The following is a 19378-nucleotide window of genomic DNA, read 5'->3' as shown; positions in this document are numbered from 1 at the left end:
CCTTTACGGGTGGTTTGCCACCTGTCCCTAAAGGTAGTCTGCTTTATTGAAAAATGCTCTTTCTTATGAATGGTGCTTACTGTTTAAAGGTTTGAATTTGCAGCAATGTACCTGAATTGCATTTGAGAATTTGTAAGGTCATTGCAAAACCTTTTCCTGAGCTTCGAACAGTTCTTATATAATCCAGAGAGCAGTTGGACAAGACGCAAACCTTTCCCATTGAAGACAAATGTTGATGTCTTAAAAAAAAAATTAATCTTGCATTTTTCAGACGTCTCAAACATCCAGTTCCAGTTCCAGTTGTAAGATAACCTTCTTCACTACTCTTAAGATGATCAATTAATATGTATTCATTTCTTGCATACCACAGTTGTCACCAGATAATGTCCCTCATTTTTCTATATGAAACCCTATGCTCTCGCTGCTGGCCACGGACGGCTTGGAGATATCCATTTTGGGCCTTTTACAGCATATGAACTCTTCCGCTCTTCCAGCCGTGAAGTCGGATCTCCACAGTTCTCCAAAGTGGTGTGGGATTCAAGTCTTTTGGGGCTGAAGAACAAGTTGGGGCATTGGGTGGGAGATGCATCAGGTTCATCTACAGTCCATCGAGTCTGAAACTGTACTCCTCTTTAGAGATGAAGTGTTCCATGTCTTTGTCAAGAATGCTCGTACCATTTGGAATTTGTGTTTTTGTGGTTGCCGCTCTACTTCCGAGGAACCTCGACCCCCCTCTGCCCAGATGTCCCCTTTCAATTGTCTAAGAGGTTTGTGAGGAGGTTGCCTTCAGTGGTATTCTTTAATAGACCACTGAATAACAAAGTCCTTGGTGCATATCCTTTTTTATCCACATCCCTAACGCCCATCTGGTAGTCTTTACCAGCCTATGCTTTGATTAGAGGGAGTCTCAGAGTGGTCTCTTGTTAAGTCCCCAAACAGAGGAATCCCCCCTGCCCACCCAAACCTTATTTGTTCTCCTGGCACTTTCCCTTCCTTATCTCCAGTGGCCCCTAAAACAAGACCGGTGTTTCCTCATAATCAGCGGGGCGATAACATGCACACATGCAGTCACCAGGGGCCTCAAGCCTCAGTGCCATTCAGACCTGTCTCTCTGCTGCTTTGATCAGCTACTCTTTTATACCGCCCTCCTTATCCATCCATCTGAGGAATTGTCCCAGCCACTTGCGTCTCGCAGGGCTAAACACCAGCCCTCAGGCAGATAGCATCTGCTGAGGTGGGGAAAAAGGTGTGGTGGGGGCTCAGGGTTGTAGGCCCTGGGTTTATGTGTGAATGACCGTGTTAGGTCGTAAACTGCCCACGCATGAGTGGGATTGTATGGCTATCGTCTCTTATCACGTGCCCTCCTCAATGTGTGGAGAATTAGCGTGGTACATGGGACTAGGGAGGAAAACAAGCTTCCGTGTCACCATAGTTCTGCCTGTCACTTTCAATTAAGCATGCTTCAGTTGCACGAACAATGTGTCCATAATTACCACAGCACTTCATGTACAAGCTAGCACATAGACCAGATTTATTGACCAACACTTTCACTGCTAGGGAAGAAGGAGATTATGCCGGGCGTGGAGAATGACTAAGAGGAATGAACAAGACACAGACATGTAAAATCCCATTCCCACTCCGATCTCGGAAATGGTTGTCTACTTCACGTTTGCTTCTTGCAATTAGTATTTTGTTCAAAAGCACACACCCAGACTTGCTGTGAAAGTATTAAAGCTAATAGTAGGCTCACAAAAAACTTCCACTATCCTGGATGCAACCCAGGCACAGCAGAATTTCCCTTTAAAATAATTGCTTCTGTTCATATTTGAGCCCTTCTGGTAAATTCTTAGGAATTTATTAGATATGTAATATTACAATAGCTTACTATTACATATGTAGGCTGATGCTTTAAATGGAGTGTTTTCTAACTGACCAGTCAGTTCTCAAATGCATATTTACGACTTGGATTCCACAGTATTTCTCAGTAAAAACATTTCTTTCATTCACACTTGAACACTCAAATTGTACTAGGTCTTGCCGCAGGAAAACTAATGCTTCAAATGTTCAACTCCGTTTTCACACTGACCAGACAGGTTCCAAACTCACAGTTATGAGCTGGATTCGGGCTTTTTTTAGTCTACTAGGCCTAATCCTTGTCTATGGTTCCCTTTCAATGGAAAATTTCCATTCAAAGTGCTGTGTAGTCCAAGACTAGGCTTAATCCCTGTCTGGGAAGCTTTTCTATAGGGTTCTAAGAATTAGGATTCATGCTGTAAGCACCGAGGTCTTTTGTAAATCGTTCTGAGTGGGGTGGGGTCATTTGTCATTGCATAAATCTTCCTTTTATAGTAAGGCATGATTGCAACTTGATGAAACTTGTATCTTTCCTTCTCCTTATTTCTCCATCTTCACAAAAGTTGATCTCATCAATTTGTCGACCGATTGGGCAATCCAAAATCAAATGATCAGTGGTGCCACTAGCAGTCTATCAGTAGAGCTTTGGTTTGTGTCCAGACCCATTCCCAAGGATGTCCTCTATGTGTGATAAATTATTACCTACCTTCCTCAAAATGGCTTTTTGAAATTTGTTTCCCTGCCACCTCAGCAGTTCCTCCTTCTCCTTGTTTAAACCTGATGACCATGTAGATGTGCCAGAATCCAGTCCTGGGTGCTATCAGGGCTATCGCTTTGTTTACAGTCCTCTCAGGACCTTCTGACCTCTGGAGTTTACAGCTAGTCAAAGTGTAAAGGGGGGCAGAGAAGCACTTGGACACGCTTAGCCTGCCGGACTGACTCCCAGGCACCAGACGCTCTTGTCTGCTTGGCATGGCATGTATTTGAACAAGTTGACTTGCCCTGACCTCTGCTTGCCCCTGCTCTTCTCATTTGACTGCTTTCTTCTGCCTTGGTCACAGTTCGTGCACTTAGTAAGTGATGCGAAGTCGACGCCAGGAGAAGGATGACGGGAACTGGCTAAGTTGTCGCTCAGAGCAAGGAAAGCAGGCATTAAAAGGTTTTTGGGCCTGTTAGCTCGCCACAACCTTACAGTGGTGTCAAGTTTTGCTGCTCTAACTGAAAGACATCATGCTGCTCGACAACTATATTAAGAGCCTGTCTTCGGTACCATAGGATAGCCGTGACCCGTTCAACCTTCCATGTTCTCTTCTTCCACCTGATTCGGCTTCCTTCACGTACCCTGTCCATCGCATCGGTACTGTTACTCAAGGGTTTCTTTGAGTGGCCTGACCTAAATAAAACCTGACTGCTGCCGCCCTGCTCTTTTTAACCACTGACTTTTTTTTTATTTTACTCTTTCGCATCTTGGCAGCCCCGCATCCCAAACGCATCAGGTATGCCGGTGACCGGCACTAAAAAGCAACAGTTTGCTGCCTGGGAATCGCATTACATCGTCGTTCCTCTGCCTTTTTTAATTCCCCAGTGCCAAAGATGCGCATGTGGCTGTTGTCTGTGTTTTTATTTCTCGCTCTCTTCTTTCTCCGGCCTCCCCCAACAGCTGTAATGTGTTCAGCAGATGTAGAGAAGAAAATTGGAATTTCATGGATCCTTCAAATATGCCTGTCATGCTGATCTACTGGTGTTTTCTCTCTCTCTCTCTCTCTTTCTCACTCTCTTGCTTTGCTTTAATGGCTCCTCCTTGTTGCAGAATTATGTGAGCACTTCTGAAGGTTGCATCATACCTAGAGCTGTGATTTGGCACCAATCGCATCCAGGAGAAATGCAAGAATATTTCTTCTTGTAACTTGTTGAAAAAGACTTGATTAAAATACCTAAGAGCTACTCTGGCTCAACCTGTCGTATTGCTGTAGTGCAGGGTGCTCGTTCTTGGTCTGGTCTAGAATATTTACATGTCCCTGAAGGCCTTAATTACCTGGATCAGGTGCGTGAGATTATCTCAGGGTGGTAAAGTGAAGTGGCCCTGCTGTAGTTATTTCATTTTCTTTTCTACCCATCCTGTATTGGCCGGAACATTCCTATGTAAGAATCTCTTCAAGAACTTAATGTTGTAACTTTCAATAAAAAATATGATGGAATGAAGAATTGAAACACAATGCAACCCCAGATTGGTAATTATATTTAAATTAAATTATTAGATTAAGGTAAAGCTCTATAACTTTCACGTGTATTACAATAATATTGTTAATTTAAACTATTATCTGCCATTTAATTGGCAATAGAGGTTTGTTATTTGTTATTGGTTCATGTGTACAAGTTCTTGACAAGTTCTATCATATGCTTATTGAAGTATCCAGTAATTTGCACATTTTGTGACTAGCTTTTTCATTTTGTTTGCTTCAGAACGGTGAGAACGTGGGACCTCAACAGTGACAAGAAGCACAAGTCTGTGTTCAAGCCTCGCTCCCTGCAGGGCAAGCGAGTTACTCCCACTTGCTGCACCTACAGCCGGGATGGGAAGCTCATTGCTGCGGGCTGCCAGGATGGAACCATCCAGATCTGGGACAGAAACTTAAGTGTAAGTCCTTCAAATTTTTTCTTCAAAAAGTGCTTTAAAGTGGGGGTACCCAAACATATTTTAGGAGAATAACCATCCTGTTTTGATCCAGCACACATGACTGTTATATTCAGATTGTGTAGAAAGCCTCTGTTACCTGTATCAGGATAATTAGGTTGGGGTTGAATCTGAACTCTGAACTCTGAAATCTGAGCAGGTTGGTACTGTAGATCTCCAGTAAAATAATTAGGCAGCCCTGCTTTATAGATGTGATAGATCTCCATCAAGCAGTAACTGAAACAAGTATAACTAATGTCAGGAAGCTCTTATTATTTATAGCAGGATGTTTCCAAGTGGTTTAGATATTTACTGTAGGTGGGCTTCCCCCCTCCGTCTACAGATAAGGAAGCGTATGGCTTTGAGAAGAGCCGTAAAATGGTCAGTGCTGGCCACTGTCAGGTCAACCTTGGCTTGAGGAAACAAGAGGTCAGTAGGGCTTGACCGTCCCAGACTGAAGACGGTTAGAGTTCAATGGGGGGTGGTGATAGTGACCAGGTCTCTGCAGGGTTCATGAAGCGAGAAGGTGGAGGAAAACGGTGTTTACGGCAGCCCCGCTCTGTAAATAAGCTGCCTGGGTGTCCTCCTGCCTAGTCTCAGGCCTGACATGGATGGATAGAGGCTGCGGTCAGAGTTGACGCGTGCTGTGCACTGGTCTCGGAGCAGATGTTGGGGCCGTTTGAGAATCTCTGCCTTTTGTTCAGGCCTCAGGGCAGACTCGTGGTGAGCGTTCGGTTCAGAGTGTGCCCCAGAGGGCAATGGAAGGTATGCCGTTATAGGATCCTGCTCGGTGAACTCGAGTACCGTTCCCAGGGAGATGTAGTTGATGTAGACGTAGGCTGTGGGAACAGTGCACCAGGGTGCATTTCCTTTGTCAGTTGAAGCTTTTGAACTGCAAGCAGACAAGTGTATATATTTGCTGCAGATCAGTGGGTATCCTTTCTTGTATTTATTTTTTTTGAGGCATGTGTATCAATTTGTAAGGTATGAGAGAAATTCATCCAGTAGAAAAGTAGCATCTGATTTAAGAGGCCATCAAGGGTCATGACTGTCGACATTCGTATGTTTCAGGATGACAAGATGCGATGATGGACTGAGGGATCTTAATGGCTAAGCACCAGTTAGTATATAAAATTGTCAAACACATAAGCTAAGCCTAAGCTGAGGTTCTAACGTGTGATTTTTGATGGTCAAAAAACACTATTTTCGCCCAAAGAGACTTTGCAGGCTCTTTTAAGAGAAAGTCAAATCCCAGTACAGTTTGCACAGCGCTAAGCTAAATATCATCATTGTTATTATCCTGTACAGTCTCCCCCACAATCACTGCAGATTAGAGCTTGGATCAGGCCCAAAAAATCCAAGCCTGAGCGTTCTGGCGTTCTGAACGTTCTGCGAGAGCCCAACCCGACCTGCCCCATAAACTGTTATTATGAGCCCGAGCCCTAATAATAAACCCAATATTTTTTTAGCAAGTAGAGTGTTAAAACTGAGCTTTTTAAAACCTTTTTTAAAATTATGTTAATTAAAATTGCAACACTGAAGAAGCATAGACGTATTGTTTTGAAAAAATGTTTTTTTTAAGAACCGCTACGAACAGCCTGCAAATGCGGTCAAATGCTGACAAGTTGAGGAGCTCACGTGTGTATGTGCGTGTGCCTCGGGTCGGGTTGGGCTCAAGAAAATAATCTGTGATGTTGCCATATCATATTTTTTATATTTTATATTTTATATTTAATTTAGTTGTAATAGTGTTTTCTTAAAATATTTTTTTTTTTAATTCAGTGTTTTGTCATTTCGCAAAGAGTATCGTTATTGCAAAAAAAAAAAAAGTCATAATATCATAACTTTATCGTTACTTTAGGGCAATATCGCCCACCTCTAGTACAAAGCATGGTTTGTATTGACAGCAGTGAGGTAAAATTAGCTACTTTTGCCAACAGAAGAGGGAATCTAGGACCAAAAAAAGACAATTTTTTGCAAAGTCATTACACAATTCTGTAATTAAAGAATAAATCCAGTCAGTTTGTAGTTTTGTAGTTGATGATTATGTTGATGTAGGCTGTGGGAAAAGCCCACAAGGCCGCATTTCCTTAGTCTGTTTATGCTGCTGAACTGCAAGCAGACCAGGGTATGTATATTTGTATATTTGTTGCAGATCACCGTGTGTCAATTTTTTATTTTTAGGCATGTGTGCACATTTGAAAGTTATGAGAAGAATCCATCTAGTGGTAGAAAATAGCACCTGATGTAACAGGCGGTCAGGCCTGATAGAGGAGCGGGTATACTGCAGTCACTGGGAGAATAATTAACAAAAAAAGAACAAAGGAGGTTATAATTCGGCACAATCAGTCCGTGCATTCCATTTGTTTGAGTAAGGCATCGAAGTGTTTGTATACATTGGCTCCTGATTAACATTCTGCCTGATTCTGCCTCAAAATGTTAATTAACTGTGTAAATCCGTGGCAGTGCGTGTTTTACTGTGACCTGAGTGGATCCAGAACACCAGACCACCAGGTCAGATAGTTGCATCTTCAATCTGACTGCATCTGAAGCTACATTCACACAGTGGGTGTTTGGCCATTTAATTAGGAACGCTGATTAGTTGCAACACAAGCTTTCAAATGTCAGTTGTGTTTCTTCGTTATTTTGCCACTGAAACCCATACTCACAGCTGCCGTTCGTTTTCTTGTCTATTTAAGCATATTTTCCCTCCGTTTGACAGCCTTTTTTTTTTTCTTGACACAAATATCTAAATTATATTAATACTGATCTGACTGTACAGACAGACATTTCCATTTCCACATATCAGATATGTATTAAATGCGTATTGATGCATTTCCACACTAAAGTGGCCCAAATTGGAATTGAAAATTTTATGTTCATTATCTCATTTTGCATAGTTCACACTGCCACATGTAATGTAGAAAAACAATTGGATTTAGGCCACTTTTAATAATAATAATAATAATAATTTTATTTATTTATTTTTTAACTGTATGAACGTACCCCGTGTCCTTACTATAGGCTAGAGCTTGTATTGGGCCCAAAAAAATCCAGCCCGGCCCAACCCGGCCCGAACCTTCTGCCTGAGCCTGAGCCGACTCGCACCATAAACTGGTTTTGTAAGTCTGAGCTCAGTTTAAAAAATATGTTTTTTTTTGTAATTTTGTATCAAAATTAGCTTTTTAAAAACATTTTCGCACTGTTTAAAAGAGCGAAATCTGTTTAGAGCAATATTAATTAACATTACAACACTGAAGAAGCATAGACCAATTATTTAAGAACAATGTTTATTAAAAAACGATCTCCCCGTCTACTCTAATATAATTAACAATGTCTAAGAATATAAAACACTTTCTGAAAAAACATTTTTTTTTTTATTTAATTTTAAACATATAGCCAAACATGGAGTGCAAAACACATAAAACAACAATAAGGCTATGCGCAGACAAGTGGAGGAGCTCACGTGTTCGAGGGCTGTGTGATTAAAACATTCTAACTTGTGTAACATTTTATTTAAAACACAGTTTGATTTGTTACTTTGCTGTTTTGTGATTATCACGCCATAGGTTTATATAAAATATATAAAAATAGCATTAAAAACAGAGCCCGACCCGGCCCGAGGAAAGTGGTGGGAAATCTTGGCCAGACCAAGCTCGAGTTCGAGTCGGGCCTCGGGTTGGGTTCAGGCTTAGAGAATCTAAGCTCTACTCTAGACTAGGCTGCTTCATATTGCTCACTACTTTGGGAACCCACAGTTTTGGAGGTGTTCATAGTTATATATTTTATATGTTCATCGAGTTCTGCTCAGTGTCCAAAGCCTGGAGGAAATTGCCAGGTGACGCATCCTCTAGAGGGATCAGTTAGGAAGTAGGGGAGGGTTTGGCACTCAATCTTTCATAGACTCGTTCACAGCTGTCGTGCTGCAACCTGACCAATGTTGTGTTCTTTCTTTCTTTTTTTTTATTTTAGTCTTGGGTTTATAGGAGTGGTGGTGTGGAGACCTGGGATACTGTTCATAAAGCAATTTTGAAAGATTGAGTAGGTGGCGTTCGGCCCCAGCTATCACTGTTAATCTCTTCCCACGTTGTTACGACCATTTCCATCGCCGTTATTACCACAGTTCCTTTTTTCCCACCAACTGTGGTTGGTTTACACTTTCTCACTACTGTAGTTAAAGAAAAAGTTTACGTTCAGATTAACCCCATGCAGTTTCTCCAAGGGATTTTCCATTCTAAACATCGTTGGCGAAAAACAAAATCAGGCCGATGCTCAGCCCAAATGTCAAAAGTGATTATTGTCATTAAGAGACAAAGTTGGTCTGGATGTGGGCTTAATTGGTAGCAGGAATGTTGGGAGTTAATGCAGAGCACATGGACCCTGCTGTGTATCGCCATAAAAGCCCACTCCATTCTTTCTCTCTCTCTCTCTCTCTCTTTCTTTATCTCTCTCTCTCTCTCTCTCTCTCTCTCTCTCTCTCTCTCTCTCTCTCTCTCTCTCTCTCTCTCTCTCTCTCTCTCTCTCTCTCTCTCTCTCTCTCTCTCTCTCTCTCTCTCTCTCTCTCTCTGTAAGGTTGAGTGAGTGTGAATGTGTGATCAGGGCCTGCATGTATCCGGCGTGGTTAATGTAAAGGCAGTGAGTGACGGGCTACGGCTCTTTGTTTGCACCCGAGCAGAACGTGGCAGGTAAAGGACTCAGACAGATTAGTGAATCACTTCATCACATTACCTCCCTCCTCATCCTCGTTAACCTAATATGCTTTAGAGTACACCAAACCTGATGGCACCGAAGGATCCTTTGAAGTTGCAGGAGAAATAAAAACAGCTATAAAAGAAAAAAAGTATTAGTCTGGATTAGGGTACGGGGATATATTAGATTTTTTTTTTCCTGTTTTGTTTTACAGTGGCATGCAAAAGGGAGGTCAAACACACCTGGGCCAAATTTGTGTTTCTGTGATGAGATGAACCAAATATATAGCAACTGAAATAATTTGGTCAAAAATGGCAGAAAAAAACAGCTTTTGTTGAAAAGAAGAAAAAAAAGACAAATAACGTTACCAAATAATGACATTTTAGATGACAATTTTTCTTTTTATTCTTAATTTATTTTAAGCCATAATGTGATTTTTTTGGTACATCTGCTGAGATGAAAATATTCAGGGTTCAATACTTTTTATTAAATCATTAAAATGATTAAATACTTGTTTTTTGTTGAAATGCAAGACAAAAAATCTTACGTTTATTTAATATATGCAATAATGAATGAAGTTGCAAAGTTTATGGAAACCTGTGAAAACTGTGTTTGGTGACTTTGGCGAATTTGCTATATGGGCAAATATTTTATTTTGGTTGATTTTTTAGGATATTTTATACTTATATTTTAGTTTGTTGCACTATATGGAAGATTAACTGATTTCCAAATGTCCTACAGTTGAAAATGTGAAACTTTTTTTTCAACATTTTAAGTAAGATCACTCGTTTTACATGTTTTATTTTTGTTTTGTACAATTTTGGAGTTAGAAAGGAAAGGGTTACAAAGCACAAGTTTGTTGACCAAGGCATTGGCCTGTTCATAATCCTCAACAGTGGAGATCAGGTTGTTGGCTCAAAAACCAAGATAACTATGATATGGTGCACCATTCTACTGCAGCTATACCTTCACTTATATGATCTCCTTCAAAATCTTTCATGTATCACTATTGCTAAATTTTGTGTCAGAAATGTTCGAATTAACCCCTGAACCAGTTTAGCTTTCTTTTGAAGTACATCAGCATTAAAGATGAGCAAAGGTATGTTGAGGAATGTTTGGAGACAAAAGGGAGCAGTAGTTCAAGAAAGGAAGACCTCTCCTGCTGTTACGCATGGAGGTGGATAAATCATGCTTGAGGGCTTGAGGCATGGGAAACTTTCTTTTTGGCTGAGTAAAAAGATCTCAAAGAAATGAAGTCAACCCAAGAATCTCACAGAATCTCATATTTTTTCTAAGATGGATTTGATAAAAATGAGAATTAAACAAGTCTGAAAAGCTGACGCTGTGAACGATAGAAATAAAAGAGTAATTTTGCTTAAAAAATATTAAAGAAATGTTGCATGTGTAGAATTTTTGTATTTTGATTTTTTTTAATCTATACTATACTATAACATACAACTCTGCAAAAATTGAGACCACTTCAGTTTCTGAATCAGTTTCTCTAATTTTGCTATTCATAGGTTTATGTTTGAGTAAAATGAACATTGTTGTTTTATTCTATAAACTACAGACCACATTTCTCCCAAATTCCAAAAAAAAAAAAATATTGTCATTTAGAGCATTTATAGAATTTTCTAAAATAACAAAAAAGATGCAGAGCTTTCAGACCTCAGATTATGCAAAGAAAACAAGTTCATATTCATAAAGATTTAAAAGATCAGAAATCAATCAATTTTTGGTGGAATAACCCTGGTTGGTTTTTAATCACAGTTTTCATGCATCTTGGCATCATGTTCTCCTCCACCAGTCTTGCACACTGCTTTTGGATAACTTTATGCTGCTTTACTCCTGGTGCAAAGATTCAAGCAGTTCAGTTTGGGTTGATGGCTTGTGATCATCCATCTTCCTCTTGATGATATTCCAGAGGTTTTCAATTTGGTAAAATCAAACAAACAGACCTTTGCATGCCACCGTACGGTAGGTACAGTAGGTATCTGCTTTTACTTACATTCTTTGTGTAAACATCTCTCTGATTTCCCAGACTGCCCTGTGTTTTTCTGTTGCACCTGAGAAATTCTTCCTTCCATCACCTTTGGCCAAAGTCTCACCCTGCAGTGTATTTATTTAAGGAGGACTTAAGGGCTGAGCTTTAACACTCCGCAGAACCCCGTGTCAATGGCTGTAAGTTATTTCTATTTAGATAGCAGACGATGTCCCCAGGTGTCTTGCATTCCTGGCTAGCTGGCCAAAGTCCAGCGTTTTATGGCCAGGGAAACTCAGCAACACGATGTGTTGGTTGTATATGTAGCGGCTCGTCTGTAGCTGCCAGCCGCTGTCAAATCTGACTCATTGTTTTTGCCTGAGAACCTTTTACCTCTTACATGTAGGAGATAAAAAAAGGTTTCCGAGTACAGTACAAAGGCGCCGTGTGGAGTTGACGTGACGTTAACAAAGCTTTGGACGCGTGAACAAATGTGTCACCATCTGGGATTGAGACATAATGGGCCACATGATACAAGTGTAAACAGATAAGCTGGTGTGAACGCAAATACATTATTCATTCAGCGAATGCATCGCTCATGACTGCCAAGCTCTGAACTCGGACGAGCCCCCTTCCCACCAGCACCACCACCACCACCAGTACTACTACCCCCAGCAGCCTCTGTCTGCAGCAGCTGACCCATAGAGATTGAGAGGAAAAAAAAACTATAATTTATTGCAGGTTGTTCTTGCAGACTAAATATTTACCCACCATTCAGCGGGAGCTTACAATAACAGCTTGCCTCTTGAAGGTCCTGGCTGCAGCCCGTGTGCCATCTCTTCAGGGACTTCTCTGTCCAACTGCTCTGCCCACTCTGTGGCCTTTTGGAAGGGCGTCACGGGGCAAGACTTTCATTCATGTGGAGAAGCCGTGCATGATCCAGAATGATGTAATTTACTGGACTTTGTGCACTCCACATTCCAGACCTTCCTGCATCATAATGGACATGTTACATGACTTTTTCTTTTATTTGAGCTTCAAGCAAGACTCCAGACTCCAAGGAAAGGATGCTTTTTAGTACAGTTAGACGATCAAAATTAGATACAATTCTCTAATACTCCTTATACTCTGGGCTGGGCTGGGTGATGAACTCTCGGCAGTGATATCTGGTTAGTGTTCTGATACTCAATGTATTGATCTAGAAGATGAACTCTCGGGGAATATTCAGTGATCTAATACTCACTGAAATTAATTGAGTGATGTACTTGAGGGAGAGGAGCATGATTCAGAATGATGTAAATTACTGGATTTTGTGCAGTCCACATTCCAGACCTTCTTGCATAATGGTCATGTTCTCATGATGTTTTCTTTTATTTGTGTTGCAAGCGAGCCTCCTAGACACAGTTGAACATCTCTGTGCCTTTACCTCTCTAGCCATTACTTGATACTTCTTTGCACATACACATGTTTTATGTAGAAATAGCCTGATCATTGTTTTAGAGGCAGATAACAATACCTGATCGCCTTTCAGTGTAATTGGCCGATTGGATACTCTGGTTAGTGTTCTGATGCTCAATGTTTTGGGCTGGGTGATGAACTCTTGAGGGGGGAATCTGGTTAGTGTCCTGATACTAACTTTACTGGGCTGAGTGATGAACTTATAAGAACTTATAATATGTGTAATTTATTGCCGTCCACATTTGTTCCAGACCTTCTTGCATAATGGGTGTGTTCTGATCATCTTTTCTTCAGACTTTGTGCCTTTTCTTTTTTTACTGTTGAAAGACCAGAATGAACCCGGATGATGATATTCCTCTTTAGGATGGACATAGTTGGACATATTGCTTAAGTCAGTGGCTGAAATTCTCCAGCCATTACTCATGAGCCGAACATGCAGACAGACAGTATCAATTTACTGGATGACCTTGATCTCGGCAGTTGGCTAAAGTGGAGTTGTTGGGAAGGGCAGGCGTGCTACCTGAATGTGAGTGATGAGCCTGATTTGATCCTTTGAAGGAAATCTAGATGATTCCTTCGGGGTTGCGCAGCGTGAATGCTGATTGCATGCTTGTTCCCGGAACAACTTTTCACCTCGACCTGCGTTCCGCTGCTGCAAGCTTCCTTTTTTTGATGGCTGCTAGGTAATGCCTCCTCAGTCCGTAATGCCTTGCCCTCCTGAATGACCTGAGGATGATGTGTTTCTCCTCTTGCCCGGCTTGTGCTCCATTACCTAAGGGCTCTACGTCATTATTTGCGTAATAACTCACTTTTTCAACACATCAAAGTGCAAACAGTTTGGTCTATCTTACGATATTTCCCTGAACTGAGCCCCCGTTTCTCTCATATCAGATTTCCCTAATCTAAGTTGGCACTCGGATCGAGTTTGGTAATATGAGGTTATGTTGTTTATGTGAGCAGCCGTATTTGAGACGTGCGACTTGCTCTCTGTAGAGGAGTAGGAGGTTGATGTTCGCACTAAATCTCGTGTTAACAGCGGTGAAACAGTATTCAGTTCCTGTTGCTAACTCTAAGTGTTTTGAATCGCTTCCTCTGTTAATCTTGGCTTCCTTCTCAGTGCCATGTGATGAAACTCTACCTTCAGGAGAAACTACCCATCACCCTTCACACTCCTCCCGATGTACCACTGTACATTCTGCTGATTATAAGTTACCCAGAAACCTGTCTTATTGGACTGTGCTCAACTCTGTGCCGAGAAATTCTACTTTGTAAATAACCCTCAGAATGCATCAGATAACTAACAAATAAGCATTAAACAGTGTACGTATAGAGTCAAATACAGCTAGATGTGTTGTTTTAAAAAAGTAGAGTTAGTCTGATAAGAGTTTTTGAGCCACTTCAGATTGTTGGCCACCTTTTAGTATAATCAACCAATCAGAATCAGCAGGAACCAAAAATGGAGGGGCCAGATGCCATATAAAACTTTTCAGGTAATCTTGAAGATGCCTTTTTTGTCTCTGAAGAAAAAAGCGCTTTTTTTCCCTATTTGTCTATTTTTGAATCAGCTGAGGGTACTTAGATTCAATTCTGAAACTCACTTTTCTTGGCTGGGTGATGTACACTTGAGAGGGGTATCCAGTTAATATATTGATACTGATGGTACTGGGTGGGGTGATGTATTCTCAAGAGGTGCATCCAGTTAATCTTCTGACATTCACTGTACTGGTCTGGTTGATGTACTCTCGAGAGGGGTCTCAGGTTAATGATCTGATATTCGATGTCCTCAGAGTGATAACAACACTAACTGGATACCCCTCACAAGAGTCTTTATTGTCTAAACTATATGTACCTAGTGAGTGAGATCTGTATAGCAATTGATTAAGGAACTGCAGAATCTTGAGACCCTACACAATGCTGCATTAACTCTTAAATTAGGGCTGATGTGAAATGAACAGCTCACAGGATTTAATAATTACTTAAGTTTGTTTGCTATTGTTAAAACTTTTTTGCACTTTTTTTTACGTGAATCCAAAGTGAAAAAGTGGTTTTACAGTCTACAATTACATAGTGAGAATTTTTTGAGAAACATGCACAATCATGCAGCTTTTCTTTTCGCTTCCTCTTTCAGCTTCTAAAGCTGTTCATTGCAGAGGATTAAGTTGTCTAATTGTGTGACTCTGAGCAGTTGCTATACCACTCGCTCAAATCGCTGTGCCGGGATCCAGGCCACTGCTTATGTACACACATGCGTTTAGGGGGTTTCTGGAAGGTGTGCATGTGTAGGCTCTATCCATCCCATTCGTACCATATTTCACACATTCCTCTGGTTCTTAACACTCCATTCGGCTTGACGACTCCCAATCCAGCAGCTGATCCCGTTCTTTTAATCAGAGGGATAAATCCCGGAGCAGGCCTGTTCCAGACGGGAGCGATAGAATGACGTACACCTCCTCCTCCTCCTCCTCCTCCTCTACCAGCGGTAAATATCCTCGGTTCACGATATGTTTTTTTCCTCCAGCTGTGATGGAGGCTATTGGGTTAGCTGTAAGAGCAGGTCTCCTTCTCAACGGCACATCTGGGCAAGTTTGCTCACACTTAAGGATTCTTCAAGGCACAGTCGTAAAACAAACGGAGGCGCTGTTCCAGCTCTGAGTCAGTGCCTGACATTGGCCGACCTGCGTTTACTCTGGTTTTTGACTTTCCAATTACTGTCATGCTCTGTCTTTTAATGTCTTAATGTTCTTAACTTAGAGACAAAAGTGAAAAAGCATCTGCCTCTACTGCCTGTTGGTCAGATACTGTAAAAAAAAAAAAAAAAAAAAATGAAGTGAACCTTATGATTATTAAAAACTTCCTTGTCCTTTGGACCTCGCGTTTAACTGCAAAAAAAAAATTTAATGTAATTTTTAAATGGAAAAGGAAGTCCTGACCTGATCCTGTGACCCGAGGTCAGAATTTACCCAGACATATTTTAATGGATTGGATATTGACTGTTTTAGTCCCAATCCAGTTCCAGATCTTTGTTTTAACTCTGTGCACCAGAACCATACTGAGGGGAGTTCTCAGAAGTTAAATAAAAGTCTTAAGTTAGAGTCTAAAACTATATAAAGCTATCACCAAAACGTGTTCTTTTGCTTGGTTGGAAAACCGTACAGTATAGGAACCCAAATCACAGCACAAACCATCGCTTACTCACTAAAAAACAGTTATTATGCGTTAGTAATTGACGAACAGCAGCAGCTAATAGTCCAGAGTGTGTAACAACAGGAGAATAAGACTGAATTATAAAATCTCAATAAATTACTCCATAATAATGTCTAATAATATAAATTGCTATTAAAAATAAAGTATTTTGTGCGCCGAGTGGTCCAGTGGTCTAAAGCTTTGCTTAATAAGTGGGTTGAGTAATTGGCCTTGTAAATTGGGGAGAAAATGGCATAAAAATTAAGTAAATTTAGTAAATAAAATGTAAAACAAATTTAAATTACTTAAGTATGTATCAACAGCCTATCTAAACTGTGAGGCTGTATTATTTATACAAACACGAAGATCAGATATCGGGTATCTGTTGATTCTCAGCATGAGGAAACTCTGTTTAGATCTCAGACAAAATTATTAGATCTAAGCCTACACGATATTTACACTAATGCTAGTACAAATTGTCAGATGTTTGGCTTTAAAGTTAATAATCTCCACAATACACACTCTCATGTTTTATGTTTTTGTTGCATTGTTACTTTTCTAGTTAGAACTTAAGATTTTGTTCAGGGTGACCACGGCATATTGGAAGCAATATTGTCTGAATTCCAATAAAGCTGCCCCTCCACCCTGAAGAGAGGGCCTGGGGAAGGGGGCTAGATATGTCATGTCAACACTAATCAAATCTCCACCTGCTTCCCTTAGTGCCCCTTCAACAACCCATACCTTATGTCTTGGTTTGATATAATGTACCTATCCCTCCCCCTTTGAAAAGTCCCAGAAGTGCTGCAGCAGCAGGGGGACTGCATACTGCTCGGCTGTTCTGCTAGGAGCTGAAACTGGAGAAGGTGCGAGGCCGGATGTCCTACCCATTAAGCTCTGATGCCTTCAGCCGTGCGCTTGAACAGCCATGCTGTTGAATTCATTTAGCTAGAATTCATAACCTAGGGTGCTATCAGCTAGCGGTTCACGGCTAATGCTAATACTGCTGCACCCAGGCTTAGTGCTGGAGAAACTTTACTGAAAACTCCATTACATACCATAAACTACCATTATAACGCTGTACTTTAGCGGCGTGGCTTTACCACTTCTTAATACCTGACTGGTAAAATTCATACATAAGGCGCACTGACAATTTTTTTTAGGAGAAATTACAGTCTTATAGAGAAATATGGTACTGTTGAACAGCCATGCTGTTGAATTGATAAAATTTTTCTAGAATTCATCAAAGGCCTTTTGGAGATCAGTCTTCTGTCAGTCTTCTGTACCGTTCTGTGCTGCTTGTTGTTTTAGCGCCAGCCTCCCGGCGACACCTTAAGTGGGCTATAGCGCACTTTTGAGTCACTCCGATGCTGGGAACGTGCCAGACTTGCCAGACTCGGTCAAGATAAGAAGCAGACGTACCTGCACTTTCTTAATTTCACAGCGCGCGCTTCTCTCTGCGCGGTCACGAATGAATTAAACTGGAGTGGGCCTTGTGAGCTTTTAGCAATCAGTCCGGCTGCGCTCCATTAATGCTGTGAGCAGGTGGAGACAGTCAGATAAAGACCGCCGACAGAGGCCGAGAGAAACAGGGGCCAATTATGCGGGAGAAAATTGGTCTGGCGAAGAATGGTCTGGCCTCAGAGGGCGCGGGTGTAGCGCCGGTGAGTGTAATCTGCTGCTTAAGGTGTGTGAAGCGGTGTTATCTCTGCGCTCCACGTTAATGACTTCTTTCCTAGCTCCCTAGCTCCTGTGAAAGTGCTGACGACCGTGCCCGGCTCGCTCTGTACCCCTGCCCGTCACTCCCGACAGCGACAGGTCTGCGCTCATCCTCTCGAAAGTGACTCAGGAAACTGGTACTCTCTGTCCTTTTGAGAGCTGCCTGTCACTCTATAACTCAGGGGTGGGCAATTCCAGACTTCAAGGGGCAGATATCTGCACAGAAGAAGCAATAAATTAGCAGGTTTCCTAGTACTTTTTTCCCCCCATATTGTGCATATTAAGATTGTCCATTCCCCCACTGGTGATGCACTAGAGTAGGGTTGGGCAACTCTGGTCCTGGACTGATTTCTGCAGGAGTTTTGTAAGGTTTCGTAGGTGTGTAAGGCTAGGTTTAGGCACTGTATGCACCGTTATTTGCAAGTTATTAAATTGGATTTAGATTTCTGAGCATCACAAATGAATTTGTTTGGCTTCCTGTGGACCTCTGCTGTTCCCTCACTCTACATTTGATGATGTTGCGTTGTGAGTAACGCAAATTACACATTGAAATCCAGAGCATCCTGATTGAGACACGTCAGTGCAAATCTGATTTAAATTGCATTTTAAGTCTTCGTCAAATTTAGATTTTCAAAAGGTTTCATGTGTTTTTGGGTATTCAGACTATAGGAAAAATAAACATGGATGCAATCTATTTATGTGGGATTGGGCTGGTAGTCTGAGTATAGCCTTAGAGAAGGAAAATCTGCTACTTTTGCTGAACTCTGGCCTCAGTTGCCCAACCCACCCCTGATTTAACCAGTCTGCAAGTACATGCAAAGTCCTTCAAGTGCCCAATGATGTTGGCTGATATTGGATTAGATTAGTGCTACATCATGACATCGTGTTTATTTGTTAATAGACTGTGTCAAAATAAAATTCAGACAGTGTCAAAGTAAAAGTCTTTTTTTTTTTTTTTTGGCTGATCCAGAAATGACCTGATCTCTGAATAAAAACAAAAATAGATCTAATCCAGACAGTAGAATTTGTGATCTTCCACTATTAACACTGTGATCACAAAGCCACACTGCCTAAAAATGAGAGAAGTCTTGATCAGACCTACTTGTTACGCTGAGTTGTTGAACAATATACGGACCTCTACTTAAGTAATTTTTAATAGCTAAAATTTGACACAGTGCAATTTTGATAATATAATCTGTGCAATTGTAATTTATGATGCTCAAAGAATATAGTGCAAATAAAGGATCCCTTAAGAATATATGAATAATAAAAAACTGATTTCATAGGGTCTAACCAATAGGGATTATCAAATCATAATCGTAGAGACCTTTTGCCTTCAAGCTGAGGACAGACTGAGATCATTCTCACTATAAAACTGTTGTGTGGATCACTGCAATACCCCCTCTTTTTCCGACTGTATCACTATTTTATACTCTTTATACCTTTGACCGTAAACTGTCTTTATTTTCTATCACTCTTAATATATTCTTGGCCTGACAAATATAGCCTGATGATTTTCATATGCAGTGTCTCAGGATGTGTTTATTGATTTGAGTCGACCCAAAGCCAAGTGATTTTCCTCTCTGATATTTCTTGTCTGTCTCGTGTTATTCCTGCAGTCTGGTTGCACTTAGCGCAGGTATGCTATCCAGTCTATCCTGCCATATAGAGGCACAAGGGAGAGACAAACTGGGATGAAATATATGTGTATCGCTCACAATATGCATCATTTTATACAGACTCCACGCAACTCGAACATGTCTTTCCTGTCTTGGCTGGATACAGTGCTGTGAAAATGTATTTATTTATTTATTTTATCTTTT

General features: G+C 40.9%; 1 protein-coding gene across 1 annotated transcript in view; it reads left to right on the top strand.

Moving 5' to 3' along the window:
• LOC103032235 (WD repeat-containing protein 70) overlaps window positions 1-19378 on the top strand; it is a 72312-nt gene that overhangs the window by 19451 nt on the left and 33483 nt on the right. The window contains exon 10 of the mRNA XM_007244798.4: window positions 4318-4492. Coding sequence (XP_007244860.3) covers window positions 4318-4492 — 175 coding nt within the window. The remainder of the gene's footprint in view (window positions 1-4317; window positions 4493-19378) is intronic.

This window comes from Astyanax mexicanus, chromosome 20 (genome assembly GCF_023375975.1).
Source record: "Astyanax mexicanus isolate ESR-SI-001 chromosome 20, AstMex3_surface, whole genome shotgun sequence".
NCBI classification, from domain to species: domain Eukaryota; kingdom Metazoa; phylum Chordata; class Actinopteri; order Characiformes; family Acestrorhamphidae; genus Astyanax; species Astyanax mexicanus.
This window is presented reverse-complemented; position numbering and strand designations above follow the sequence as displayed.